Genomic DNA, 15,444 nt, shown 5'->3' on the forward strand with positions numbered 1-15,444 from the left:
TTTGAAAACTTCCCAAAAACCATCAGGTGAGCATGCTTTCACATTCTATTTTTTTTTTAAATTCAGAGATGATTAACATTGACAGGTTATAAAATATCTAGCCTATAAACAACTAAATCAAAAACTGCTCTAGTTTCTAGACTTTCAAAATGATACTGAATTTAAGTCTTAGAAATTCATGTTTAACTTCAGTACCAGACAATCTGATATCAAAATAGGTCTTCGGTGTCAATGTCATTACTATGATGTCAGGCTAGGAAATTAATCCCCAAATAATTTTAGCTATATGGTAGGGGGAGAAGGCACGATATTAATTGCAGTCAGAACAATGATCCTGAATCACAAAAGACAAATCAGGAGTGTTCCCATTCATCTTTTCTTTCTATTTTCTCAGCCAAAGAGAATGCTCTATAGACTAGAAATGACAGACAAAATTATGGCTAATAAGTAACTTAAATCTAAGATAAGTAAGATGATTTTTGTTGTTGTTCATCTATTTCAGTTGTGTCCAATTCTATGTGACCCATTTGGGGTTTTCTTGGCCAAGATACTGGGAATAAACATGGTTTATCATTTCCTTCTCCAGCTCATTTTACAGATGAAGAACTGAGACAAACAGGGTTAAGGACTTGACTTGCCCAGGGTCACAAAGCTAGTAAGCGTCTGAGGGCAGAAATCACTCTAAATCTGGCATGTTATCTACTGCACAACCTAGCTGCCCAATAGGATTATGATTTACAGCATACTTAGAAAAGTTCATATCACCTGAGTCAGAACCACATCTGAGAGTTCTGAAAGTTTGTGGACATAATCTTTGAATTATAACAGTATAGTAAAACATACTACAAGGAAAAAGAAAAATTCTAAACAAGAAAAAAAACAGAATCTGGAAATTTAAACAGTTAATTTCTAATCCTGGCAAAAACATAGAAGAGATTACTAACTGCAAAAAATTGAAAGCAAATAAAATGTCCAAAAACAGGTTAAAATTAATCACTTAAGTTAATGTAATTTAATACAATGCAATTGAGATCAACAATAATGAGGATTACAAAGAAATGGAAAAGATCTTTACAGAATAATGCCAAGCAAAAAAGGAAGTATAGAGTACATACTATCTAAGAGCACTTCCACTTAAGACAGAGAAGGAAATTGTGCAGATAATTTGAAGGGGAATGGCCTTGTGAAGGTAAAAATTAAATTTATGAAGAATCTGAAGAAAATTTGAAAGAAGGATGTTTTCCAAGAACAGAATATACTTTTTACTTCAGTGAAAGAAAATTAGTGGAGAAAGAATAATATTAAGGAAGATTTAGAACTGAAAGAAATGTTTCAAGAAGAATCCAAGAAGGAGGTAGTTGGGACAGCAAGCAAGAAAAAGGCAGTGGAACAAAGTGGTGGGCAAAGCAAATCAGTAAACTGGATTAGATAGGTAAAGTGAGCTAGTGAAACAGATAGGAAATGCCTATGGTAAGGTAGCAATGGAATTGCTGAAATCAGAAGAAAGTTGGGTAAAGCTGAAGAGATCACAACTAGCTTCCAAGGTCATAAAAAAGTGCAAGCATTCACAAGTAGTTTAAAAATATATTAATCAGTACCAAGAACAAGACAAAATGTGCAGTGACTTGCAGATTCAGAGATGTCCATATCTCTGTTAAGGTCAAATGACTGTTCTAAAACAGTTGTGCTTCCTCCAGGAGGAAAAGGCACAGGTATTCAAAGAAAGCTTTTTCTCCATTTGGGTTACTAAAACAACAATCCTAATGAAAATGGAAGCAGGGCTTCAATGGGGAACCTAAAAAAAAAGTATCCTCAGGGAGGAAGGGAATTGTCAATAGTTGCACTATACTATCTCACACAAGAGAAAAAAAAAAAGGGGAAAGAATTGAGTGTCCTCCTGAAGCTCCATGATGGATCCTGTATATTCCTGTAGAGGTGGAAGCAGAGGGAGTAGAATGAGCTGAGTGGCAGCCACTGCTTGTTCTCCCAAAGATGACAAGATAAAAGGCAGGGGAGTTCTCAGATGGGCTCAGAGTTCAAGCAAGAAAGGTTGATGATCTCTACCTGGGGTTCCTGGGGGTAGCTCTTAGTCAAAACGAAATAAGAGAAAAATAGATTTCTTCCTGGGGCATGTAATCAAAGCATAAAAGAAAACCTCCCAAGACTTAGCAAAACGGGAACATGATCTGCATCTCATAACTCATACGAACTCAAACTACTTGATCATAAAGAAACTAAACCAATCAATTTTTATTAAGCACCTACAATGTACCAAGCACCTCTCTAAGATAAAAGATATTGCCAAAAATTATCAAGTCTCAGGCTGTGATTTTTTTTTCCCTTGCCATTTAACCACTGGAAGTAAGGAATGAAGATGAAAAAATTTTAATTGAGAAGTATAGACTAAAAAGAGAATGTTTGACAATAAGATTTGGATTTCTGGAACAAGCTTAAAATATAGAGATGAAAGACTCTTGGCCAGGGGATAGAGTATCCCAATATAGGTTGAGAAGAGTAGCTCTACTGGATAACCTACAAAAAGAACTGAGGTTAAAAAAAAAATTATAAAAAGAACTGAGAAGGGAGAAAAACTGCTTATGCATATCCGCTAAACTAAATACCACCTAGAGTAACTATGAAGATGGATGAACAACAGGTGAGACAAGGGGGAAGGCAGGGAGAAGGGGGGGGGGAAGGAGTATATGAGGGAGTATTTATTATATTCAACATACCATACCTTCTTAATGATCATTCAATTATACCCTAGAATTCAGATTTTGTCTGACTTGGGCCAAATTTAGCAGATGCATGTATCCTTGGTGAATACTGCCTCCCCTGTTGGGGTGTAAGCTCCTTGAGGGTAGGCAGAGAAGTCTTTTACCTCTCCCTGTACCCCAACATCTGGCATACTGCCTGGCATATAGGGGAAGCATTTAAGTATTGAATATTCAATCATCTGATATCTTCACTCACTCACTTTCTTTCTCTCCTTCTGCTCTTCCCTATCATATCACTCACCCAAATCAGAGTAAGCTAATAATTTTTTGCTTTGCCTTAATGCAAGATGAAAGAACTAAAAAAAGGGAAAATTCTATATTGGATCTGATTCTCACTGAGGGAGAAAATGATGCAACCATTGAGAAAAGTAAAAGTAATCCAAGGCTCTAGGAGTTTGTGGGCAGAGAGAGAGAGAGAGAGAGAGAGAGAGAGAGACAGACAGACAGAGAGAGAGAGAGAGAGAGAGAACGAGAACTGAGAATAAGAGGTACCCTTTCTCTTGAGTAGGTAGATTTCAAAAAGCTCAGAAAAAAGTTAGGCAAGATCCCACAGATCCAGGATCAACAAAAACTCAAAATTAAATTCTAAATACACAAAAGGAAATTATTTCAGTGGGGTGGAAAAGAGTGAGCTGTTTAAAGAGTTCAATGTGACTGCACAGAAAACATTCAAGCCGACTTTTCAGGATTTTTAAAAAACAGATATGGAAGTCAGATGCAAGGAAAGGTAAGGAATAGTAACAGGATGAATACAAAAGCATGGCCATTTTTCTTTAATGGTCTCAGAAGTATACTTGGACTGAGCTGAAGCAGGCAGAAACATTCAGGACAACACAAGGGGTGTTTTTAGCCACATTGGGGCACAGGAAGGATAAGAGGAAATACATTCAGGTGGATGGGGCCCCAGTGAACAACAACAGAGATCCTAAATGTCTAATTTTATTTTGCTTATCTTTTTTTTTCCAAAGACTCCACTTTTCATGGGGAAAAGAAGAATTAAAGGGCTACAAAAGAGCCTGATTGGGGAGAGCACAAGAGAAGTCATCAATCTCAAGTGGCATAAACCTTCAGTTACAGAACAATTCTGGCCAATGACACCTGAGTAACCAGCAGCAATGCGCAAAGTTGACAGAGAACATGCCTGGAAAAAAGGCCAATGTTGTTCTGATCTTTTTATAAAACAAACACAACAGTCTGCAAAAAGCTAGCACAGCTTCAAAAAGAGAAGGTCATTCCAGACTAACTTTATTTCCCCTAAGTTAATGCCTGGCCACAGAGCATTAACATGCAGAGAAGGTAAATTTAGGAAGAATAAACTTCCTACAATTAGAGGTAGCCCAAGTAAAATGAGTTGCCTTGGAATGTACTGGGTCCCACCCATACTCCCTAGAAGTCTTCATCAAAGACTGAATGGATATAAAGAGATTCTTTTTCAGATACAAATCAAGCAAGATGGCCTCTGAAGTTCCTAATTTCATGATTCAATTACTCTATAAAGGATTATAGCCATGTCCTAGAATCTTAGTGTGTCTCTCTAATGCTTGGAAAGGGATTATGACGAGACAGAAGAAATCATTTCACTATGGGTAAATAACCATATGAACAGAAAGCATGGTCACAGTACCACTGAATTTCGTTACCTTGAGAAGAAAGGTAGTTAAAAGGCTTAAAGAGAGACTAAAGCAGCAAAGAAACCTGAGAATATTTCTTGTAAAAATTAAGTTTTTGGCAGGGTTGAAAGCCAAGGGTTTCCTATATTAATACTATTCATCTTCTAGTTACCACTTCTTCAGAACTAAAGAACATATATGTACTGTATCTTCCTATCACATATGGGAGATGGAAGAAAGACGTTTGGACATGGTAGTAATGTCTTCTCTCTGTGCATACCAGCAGTTCTTCTGTAACTTATGGCCTTAAGAGTTTTGCCTGGGACAATAAGAAGTTGAGTAACTTTTCCAAAGCTACACATTTAAGCAGGCATAGGTTTGACACAGAATTTGATACTTGGAACATGACTCCAAAACCAGAACTCAATCTACTTTAGTTTATTATTCTCCATACATAAAACTAAAAGAAAAAAATGTAAATGATAAATGCCCAGAAACAAAAAAATTAATAGCAAAGAAAAACTCAGAAAGAAGAGTAGTCAACTGAGATTTCCTTTCCTTAAGCAAATCAGAGCATTAATATTCTGACATTTCATCATAAGTAGACACAAATATAAGATTAAACAATATTGTTTTTAAAATGTTAAAAAGTATAATATGTGCTTTCCAACTCTGCAATTATCCTGTTAAAACCATTCCTTAAATTGATTCGAATGTATAAGAATAAAAGCCATTCCCCAATTGATACATCATCAAGGGATGTGAACAATTTTCAAAGCATGCAATCCAAATTATAAGTAGTCATATAAAAAATACTCCACATCATTCAATTAGAGAAACACAAATTAAGGCAAACTCTGATGAGAGTTGACCAAAAAAGGAAAATGATAATGTCCAAGAGATTGATGGAAGACAGGCACATTAATGCACTGTTACTAGAGCTATGAAATAGTCCATTCAAATGGTGTATATACCTTTTGACCCAACAATACCACTACTAGGGCTATAACCCAAAGAAATCAAAGGAAGAGGAAAAGAACCCATATATGCAAAAACATTTAGAGCAACTCTTTTTGTAGTGGTAGAGATCAGGAAACTAAGAAAAGACTGCCCATCAATTGGGGAATGGCTGAACAAATTATGGCATGTAAATGTGATGGTAAACTATTGTGCCATAAGAAATGATAAAAAGGATGGCTTCAGTGAAACCTAGGAAAACTTGTATGAACTAATGCAGGGAGAACCAAGTAGAATCAGAACAATTTTTACAATAACAACACTGTGAAAACAAACAACTCTGAAAGACTTAAGAACTCTGATCAATGAAATGACCAACCATGATTCCAGAGAATCGATGATAAAGCATACTACCCACCTCCTGACAGAGATGTGATGGACTCAAGGTGCAGAAGGAGACATATATATATACATATATATGTTTTTTTGGACATGGCCAATGTGGGAATTTGCTTTGCTTGACTATGCATATTTGTTACAGGGGTTTTCTTTTTCTTTTTTTTAAATGGTGGGGGGAAAGGCTGGAGGGAAAGAAAAATCAATTTTTGTTAATTGAAAAAAAATAAAATTTAATTAAAAAAAGGCTCGGTCAGTGGCAAAACACACATACATGCACACACACATACATACACACACTTTCTCAAAATCCATTTCTTAGAAAACAGAAAACTGATGCCCTTTCTCCCTGATTTTGTAATTAACCTCTTACTCATTTGACAAAAGCCCAAATGTCTATCCTACACCTAAAAAGCAACCTGTTTCTCATGATTTGAACCTTCCATTCACAAAAACATCATGGCGTTCTCCTGACCGCCACTACAGAGTTAGACTAGAACAAGTGAAGCCCACCCAGAATCAGCAAAGTTTAAGAGAATATAAAAAACAAAAACCGAAAAAAAACCCTAACTACTTAGGATAACAAAGAACTGGAGAGTGCTAAAAAAAGGAAATAGGTAGAACTGGAAAGGACTAAAAAGAAAATGAATGGGATCAGATAGGTCTGAAGTGATTTAAAGAGTAAGGAAAAATGGTCTAACTATTCAGAAAGACAATTTGGAATTATAATTTTTTTAAAAAGTTCCTAAAATGTCCATTCCCTTTGACCTAATGATCCTATGCAGTCAAAGACAAAAACATGCCATATACATAAAACAAACATAACAGTATTTTTTTGTTATAGCAAGGAGTTATGACACTGGAATGGGTAAACTATGGTGCAAAAATTTAATACAACATTATTGTACTATAAAAACAATATGAAGAAGTTAAAGAAGCATGGAAAGACATCCAAACTTATGTATAGTACAAAGCAGATCCAAGAAAACAATGTAAACAATGTAAATGGAAAGACCACCAACAAAATTAAAATGAGTACTATATAATTATAAATGACTAAGCTTGGCCTGAGAGAAGAGATAAAATGTATTTCCCTGCCTTCTTTGGAAAAGTGGAGTTACAGAACACTATATACACTGTCTAACTTGGTATCAGATTTGCTGACTCCTTTTTTTCTCCTCTTTTCTTTTTGGTTTTTCTTACAAGGGATAATACAAATAGTTGGGAAAAGTAATGCTTCAAACGAAAGTTATCAATTTTTAAGACACCTTGTTCTTTCTAAAATGTGGCTCTAGTAGTTGTATTTAGCTACTTAAATTGACTAGATAATTATAAAGGCAAGAGAAAAGATAATTTCTGTCTCTGTATGTCTACGCCTGTGTAACAGGATGGGCTGAGACTCAACTCCTATGTTTATCAAATATTCAGTTGAAAAATAATGAATATGATTTTTAAGACTTCAAGTTCTAAATGCAATACTAGAAAAAAATTTAACTGATACAAGTAACTTGTTGTTGAATTCACTGTTTTTCAAATTAGTTACAGTGGTTTTTATCATCATTGTATAAGCCTCAAATCAAAGTGCTCTTTTTACTTAGTCAACTCTAGGTGCCAAGGTGAAAATGTGCCCTTTATTTTTCATGTTGGCCCTAATATATATCTATTAAAGGTCTAAATTACTCTCTTCTAAAATAGAAAGGCAAGGCTTTGTATAGCAGAAAGCTGTGCTACAAAGCTCAGCCTAGCTATAGGTACACAGAAGTTTGCACCTCCTCTTCTGGCATCATCTTTCTCCGACCATCCTTTACAGGGAACCCACTTCCAAAATCCTTTGAAGAGATATCAGCTCCATACTCCACAATGACATCTTCTTCAATGGTGCTCACCAATCTCCAGAATTCTTTCTCTACCAGTTCTGTGGGCACCATCTAGAAAAAAACAGAACGGCTAATGAGGTAAAAATGACGATGACATGCAGGTCAACTACTATAAGATGACAAACCTCTAAAGTTCCCAGGTCCAGGCAGACTAGATCCCAGATTTTTTCACTAGGTAACAGGGAATTAAAATAGACAAACTGAGTTCCTCAGAAAACCCCCTGTAATTGTAATTAACTTTTTTCTACAGAAAATTGTTTCAAAACTGAAAAGGAAGATGAAACAAAACATCAAAGGGAAAAGGAAGAGGTAAAACTCAAGAGTAGAATTTCAATAGAATTAGCGTAATGTCCTGATAAGAGCACCCTGAAAGCTTATGCAAGTGTTCTTGGGAGAAAAGCAAACCCTATATTACAAACAGGTAAATAATAGAAACAACTTCTATGTACCTCATGCTGTTTGTTGTCATTTATTCCCAAAGGCCTGTGAGGAAATTAGATTATCAACACATTTCTTAACAGGGAAATAACTCACATTTTAATATATGTAAGTTATAATTTATAAAGTGCTTGCCTCACAACAACCTATTCTACAGACAGTAAAAACCCCATTTTACAGATGAGGAAATGAAAAACTCAAAGGACAAATTACTCACCCACAATCACACAGGAGATTAAGTGTTAAAACTAGGACTTAAACTTGATCTCTCAACTCCAAATCTAGAGCTTTCTTTCCAATTCACTGCACTAGGAGCTCTCAAATCAGAGAGTCAGTGAAAGAATTAGAAGCCAGGTTGATTTCAAGTCCCATACTCTATTACATCTTTCACTCTTTGTGTCCCGCCTCCCTTTATTTTTTTAAAGAAGAAAAGGAGGAGCAAGAAATAAAAGAAAAATAAACCAGAAAGTTTGAAACTTGTAAACCTTCCACCTCCCATAAACTGGTCCTTAGAGACAGACTCACATGAACTGGCATGTTGAAGTAATCTGATTTAAAGTTATCTGCCATCTCTCCAAAGCTCTGGAGGGTATACTCTCGGACTGCTTGCTCAAACCCAAAGGCCTCTCGAGGCTTGTTACATTCCTAGTTTAAGAAAGAAAAAAATACAAAATTAAGTGTCACATTTCTTGGAGGGCAGACTTTTTGATACTGCCAATTTCTGAGACTGAAATAGTACTAATTTGTGTATTTGAGAAATACAAAAGCAATCTAATTTGATATCAGGGGAAAAAAAATCTAAGAACCTCATCTATAATGTTATAGACTTACATACTTCATCTGGTAGAGAAAGAAGGAGATAATAAAATAGTTTTTAAGTCTCAGGGCTGGCATTAAGTTCTGGCACTAGGACAAACTAGGCAGTACTAATAGACTGGAACTATCCCATAGCAACCTCTCAAGTCTTAATATATCACTGAATTTCACCATAGAAAAGATAGATATGCATAAAAAGAGGATAAAGGGATTTATTTATATGGCTAGAAATAATAATTTCTTCATATTATTTATCCATTATCATAACCATATAAGTACAGAGATTTAGAACAGAAAATATAAACTATAGAAGCTAGCCATGTACCTCTATATACTTCCATGCATATTGTATCCAGCTCATGAAAGGGTTTATTGGTCCCTTTGCTGCAGAAGAACATCCTAATACCCACATTTACCAGGAAATTCACAGTTAATTACTTACTTCTAATTCCTCCAATTAAAATAGTTCATCAAATTCAAGGCATAGTTAAAACAAGACTTATTGATCAATGATAATTTAGGTAGAAGTATGATGGCTGCCCAGAAACTCAGCCCCTCTCCCATCGTATTTGTTTAATTTTTAATTTAAAACACAAACAAAAGCTTTCAGGTATTCAAAAATTCTTACATTTTGCACAAAAAAACTTCAGTCATTTCTTGTAATCTGTAGGTTTAGCTATCCAGCACTCAAAGTCAGCGAGAGAACTTTTGCAAAACATATATAAATCTATTAAAATATCAATTCTAATTCCCACTAATACAGTTCTTCAAAGTCAAGAGAATTTTAAGCACTGATGACAGTTCTGTACAATGTTCTGGTTGATTTGCATTTTTAAAAATCCTCAAGGCTTGTACCTCAGCCACACATTTAGGACACCTCCAGTCTCCTTTGGGCACATCAGGTAAAGGGGGAATTAAGCAAAATGTATGGTAGCTGTCATCACACCCATCACACAAGAGCAACTTGTCTTCATTGTTTCCTCGACCACAAAACATACAAACATAGAGATCCACCTATTGGGAGGAGGGAGAAAAGAAAAATTGTCTGTTAGTCATTCCAAAAAAATAAAAAATGATACTCAATCCCAAAACAGGGCCCCACTAATTAGAACAGAAAATCATTCATTATTGAAAAAACAAAAACAATCCTATACTGCACAAATAACTAGGTACAGTGCAAGTGCCTAAAAAGTGTTCCAGCTGCTTCTCAAGTCAAGAGGATCCTTGCACTTTTATATAAAGAGAATCTTGAGTACCAAAAAACTGATCAAAAGTCAAATTGCATAACAACAAATAGAAACCCAATTTGCAAATTACTTTCATTCCAACTTCTAAATAACTATTCAGACTAAGGTAATCATCTTATTGTGTAGCAGCATAACGCTACACTACATAGGTACATCATAAAATGATTTCTATGTAAATAACAGATTGTCCATATATATACAAATATTTCTCCAATATTGGTAATATGACTGTATCCACCTTTGTACCTAGAACCCAACAGTTGAGGACTACAGCTAACTGTCAAAGAACAAAACAAACTAATTAGCTTATTCTAGGATTAATAATGAGACTTTGTCTCATTCACAATAGTCTATCCCTAAATTTCACAGGCTTCCAGGGTCCTTGACAATACAACCTATAACGAAAGAAAAAGATTCCTAGTTACAACATACCCAACAAGTAGTCATCCAACCTCTACTCAAAGATCTGCTCTAGTGTGAAGGAACCTACTGAATTTTTTCATAACCCATTCCACTTTTAGACAGCTCAGAATATTAGGAAATTTTATCCTGACAAACTAAATTTGTCCTTTTGCAACTTCAACTCATGACTCCTGGTTTTGCCCTCCTGAATCCACATAGAAGATTAATCCTGCTTCAAAATGAGTCTTTCAAACATCTGAAGATAAATATGACAACAGTTATCTCTTTTCTAACTTAAACATCCTAATTTCTTCAACTAATCCTCATGTGACATGAACAGAAAGGCACTTCACTATTCTGGCTGCCCTCCTCTAGATACTTTCTCGCTTTACCAATGTACTTACTAAGGTAGGATGCATAAAACTGAATCAAAACTCCAGATATAAAGGGGAAGCTAGGTGGCACAGTGGATAGAGCACAGGCCCTGGAGTCAGGAGTACCTGAATTCAAATCCAGCCTCAGACACTTAATAATTACCTAGCTGTGTGGCCTTGGGCAAGCCACTTAACCCCATTAGCCTTGCAAAAACCTAAAAACAAAACAAAACAAAACTCCAGATGTGATCTGACCAGGACAGAGCATTGAGGGAGGGACAGGTCTCTCCTAATGTAGCCTAAGATCACATCAGCTTTTTTGGTTGCCAGGCCAACTGATCACTAATACTGAGTTCAAAGTTAATTAAAATTCTTAGCTCTTTTTCCAGACAAAAATGGTATCTGACCCTACTTCCCCTATCTTATAACTTTATTTCTTGAAACCAGGTATAATACCTTATGTTTATTCCTACTAAATTTTATCTTATAAAATTAGATCCAATGCTCTAGTTTAGCAAGATCTTTTTGGGTCCTGACTCTCATCCAATATGTTACCCAATAAAGGTGCTGTCACTATCTTTACTGGAGTCATTTAAAAATGTTAAGTAGGGGCGGCTAGGTGGCTCAATGGATAGAGCACTAGCCCTGGAGTCAAGAGTACCTGAGTTCAAATCTAGCCTCAGACACTTAATAATTAAATAGCTGTGTGGCCTTGGGCAAGCCACTTAACCCCATTTGCCTTGCAAAAAAAAAGTTAAGCAGACAGGGTCAAGTACATAATCTTGAGACATTCAACTTAGAAACATCTTACAATCTGATACAAAGCCATTAAAGAATTTGAGTCCAGTCATTCAACTAGTTTTCAATTCACTCACTTGTACTATCATTTAACCTAAATTTCTCCATGCTTTTCAAAAGACTAAAATAGTTATTTTCTCTCTTCCTCTACCTGAAAATGTGAATATTTACCTTTGGCATTTTTAAGGTAACTTCCAATATTCTCTGAGTTTTCAAAATCACTTACAATGCAACTCAGCAAATATATCTGCCTTTGTTGCCCATAACCAAGGATGTAATTCACTTGGACCAAATTTACTTGATTTCATCAACAGCATCTAGGTGCATTTCCACATTAATTTCCTTACCTGAGTACCAATTTTTTTATTAGCCAATTTTATTCAATTTTTAAGAGAAAAAGTCACTCTTCTTGGCAAGGAAAACAAGCTAAAAAAAAAGAATTGAATCTCCTCTTTGCTTTCTCTTATTATATAATCCCATCTATTTTGAACTATTCTAGTCTTTTGAAAAGCATGGAGCAATTTAGGCTAAATAATGGTACAAGTAAGTGAATCTAAAACTAACTGAATGAATGGACACAAATTCTTTAATAGCTTATGCCTTCTTTGATGCTACTTTTTCCTGATACAGTTATTTTAAACGTTCTTTTTTTTTTTGGTGTTCTTAAGATTTCCTTCTTTTATATGTATCTGTTATATAGATTTTTTAAAAATCAAAAGTAGTCTCTGTTCATCAATATACTTCTTCAGAACACTTACTTTTTCCTTCTCAACAGAACTGTTTCCCTTTGTGACATTACAATTTTTTTCTTGAATTTACAATTTAATTAAATGACATTTTGTTGGTATCTAGTCATAGACAAGATAAACCAACTTTTATTAATTTTTAATATACTTTTTGAGTGAAGTAGGTGATAATTTTTCTGTGTTCTGACCAGATTCAAGCAAAGTTGGAACACTGTGTTCAATTGTGGTTATCAAATTGTAGGGGACACAAGCTAGAATACCGAGAAGACAGCAACAGAATTGTGAATGGATTAAAAACCATGCCATACAAAAACTGATGACAAGAAATAAGCTTGTTTAATCTAGAAAAGACTTAGGATAGGGATATAATGGTCTTAAATTGTGAAAGGGTTACACTGTATTGGACTTGCTTCTGCCTAGGTCTGGAATGTGTTTAAATTAAGAGAGAAGCAGAATTTAGTTCAGCATAACTAAAAAAGGCCTTCCTAACAATAAGAAATATCTCAAAATAGAATGGGATGCCTAATAGGTAATGAGTTCCCAGTCACTCAAGGTTTTCAAGGAGAGGCCAGAAGACCAGATTTGTAGGATAACACAGATGTATGACATGGTTCAAGGATGATTCAGAAGAACTCTGAATACTCTTTCCAAATCTCAAATTCAATTTTAACAATCTTTTTAATATGAAATATATACAGAGCTGACAAACACTTTCCATCCTGAATGCCCCAAAATACTTACAAAATTAACAGAAAGAGTCCCTTTTCGTTGTCTCATTTGCATACTAAATGCTTCTGACCTCGTACCTTTGCGTCTTCGAGAGACCTCATCTTGAAAGTAAAAATACAAATAAGCTACTATGTGGTACTTGCACAAGAAGTAATATAAGATTAACATTTCAAGAACACTGAATTCTCAGAGTAGGAGAAATACGAACTAGAAACACAAGCAAGGCTGTGGAGAAAAGAACAGAATTTCGAACCAAAAGTTTAATTTAGTGAATAAAGTTAAACAACATAAATCTAACCAAACCATGTCAAGTATTTAGGAGATCAAGTGGCATTCTTATTTGATCCACTACAATTACATATCCATATCCTGAATTATGAAACTGTACTATATTTTAATTCACAAAGAAGCCATTATGACACATGTTCTTAATATAGTCTTAGGTTTCTGTAAATGCAGTCGCAATAACATTACACCCACCTTTGGGTAAAAGATTGCCTGAAATGCTTCATAGATAAAACAAAAGCCTAGGTAAATTTATATAGAAGTCTCACAACTCTTTTTTGCCACTATTTATAAATATAAAACAAATCTCAAAGGTAAATATCTGGTGATAAAATAGTGTTCCTCCCCAAAGAAAGTGAGGACTACAGAAAATGTTAAGATAATAATTATAATACTGTCCCACCACTGAGCCCCTACTTTAAAACCATAATAAGGCAGGGCGTTGACTAACCCTGGACTCCTAAAGTCTATACTAATGGAAAACTAGTTCTGTCTACTTCTACTTAGCTGAAAAAACTACAAATATGATAGAGCAGACTACATTTGGAAAGGCTCACCATAAAATGGCTTTCCATAGTAACTCATGGCATTGTTTAATCATGACACTGTTAAAAAGGGTTTGTTATCTATCCTACCCAGATCAATGAAATCACAGGTTTATTTTAATATGAAACTTTCTAACCATGAAATCTTTTTATTGCTTCCAAAGCAGTTTTTAAACTCTGTTAAGACAGAGTACTTTGAATCAATCTTTCTTTAAAATAAGAGTTAAAGTTTTGCTAATTAATTTTGTCTTTTTCTTACAAACATAACTCTGAAAACAGTTTGAGGTTTATATATCACAGTTCAGAGGTTTATATACAGCAGGTCAAAGGTTTATATACCACAATTCGGATGTACATTCTTCTTTCTAACCATCATAAAAGCCCAATAAATATAATATGCTTCTCATAATATGAAGACTTCTATAGTAATAAATCAAACTTGAAGTCTAGAACACAGAGAAATTCTAGGTAAATTACAAACACATTGGTATGGTTCCTAAAAGCAAACAAATTCTGCTAATTCATATCCTTTCACACCCATGTTACTTTTCCTTATTACTGATACTTATTTCATTTCCCTGTTCAGAAAACAAAATTTACCTTCTTTATCCTTTGTTCCTATTGCTAAGCCCATCATTTTAGGCCCAGCTCCAAAGATCTGAAGTTTCTTCAATTCTGTGTTTCTATTTACTTCTCCAGTCTCTGCCTAAAAGCCAAACAAAAACACATGAACATTGGGAAACACCAGTCTTTCATATTCAATTCAAGTTTTTCTTTTCTTATCCCATAAAAAAAAAAAAATCACAAAACTGGCTTAAATCTTTTTTTTTTTTTTGGTTTTCTGCAATGAGGTTAAGTGACTTGCCCAAGATCGCACAGTTGGGTAATTATTAAGTGTCTGAGATCAGCTTTGAATTCAGATCCTCCTTACTCCAAGAGCTAGGGTTTTATCTACTGCACCATCTAGCTATCCTAAATGGCTTTAATCTTAAAAGTTTGATCTCATGATTTCTCTCTCATCATATTCAACTTAGATCAATGTATACCACAGAAAAATGTAAAGGCCAACAGACTGCCTTCTGTGGAGGGTGGGGGGGAGGGAAATGAGGTTGGGGGAAAATTGTAAAATTCAAAATTAATAAATTAAATTTTTAAAAAAAGTATGATCTCCTTTTCCCAAATCCATTTTCACTAAAGCAGCAGGGCCCAACCATTTCCCCTTACTATGAAAAATGCTTTGTATCTTTCATAAAGGGCTAAATATTCAAAGAAATTATTGCATGTTTTATATTCTGAATATGTCATTCCCTGCATATGTGAATTTATGTATTAAATAATTTTTCTAAGAGCACCTAAGCAAAAGGTGCCAAACCAACGTAAGGACGAAGCAATTTAATTTGAACTTCTTAATAGTCTATAATTGAAAAAGATTAGTCTGTCACATTCA

General features: G+C 34.8%; 1 protein-coding gene across 3 annotated transcripts in view; it reads right to left on the bottom strand.

Moving 5' to 3' along the window:
- Positions 1-15,444, bottom strand: part of KDM5A (lysine demethylase 5A) — a 117,454-nt gene that overhangs the window by 86,190 nt on the left and 15,820 nt on the right. For all 3 annotated transcript variants that reach the window (XM_074194689.1, XM_074194687.1, XM_074194688.1), the window contains 5 exons: positions 14,598-14,703; positions 13,180-13,268; positions 9,727-9,885; positions 8,581-8,700; positions 7,510-7,668 (listed from right to left, as the gene is read on the bottom strand). In XM_074194689.1, coding sequence (XP_074050790.1) covers positions 7,510-7,668; positions 8,581-8,700; positions 9,727-9,885; positions 13,180-13,268; positions 14,598-14,703 — 633 coding nt within the window. The remainder of the gene's footprint in view (positions 1-7,509; positions 7,669-8,580; positions 8,701-9,726; positions 9,886-13,179; positions 13,269-14,597; positions 14,704-15,444) is intronic.

This window comes from Macrotis lagotis, chromosome 7, assembly GCF_037893015.1.
Source record: "Macrotis lagotis isolate mMagLag1 chromosome 7, bilby.v1.9.chrom.fasta, whole genome shotgun sequence".
Taxonomy (NCBI): domain Eukaryota; kingdom Metazoa; phylum Chordata; class Mammalia; order Peramelemorphia; family Peramelidae; genus Macrotis; species Macrotis lagotis.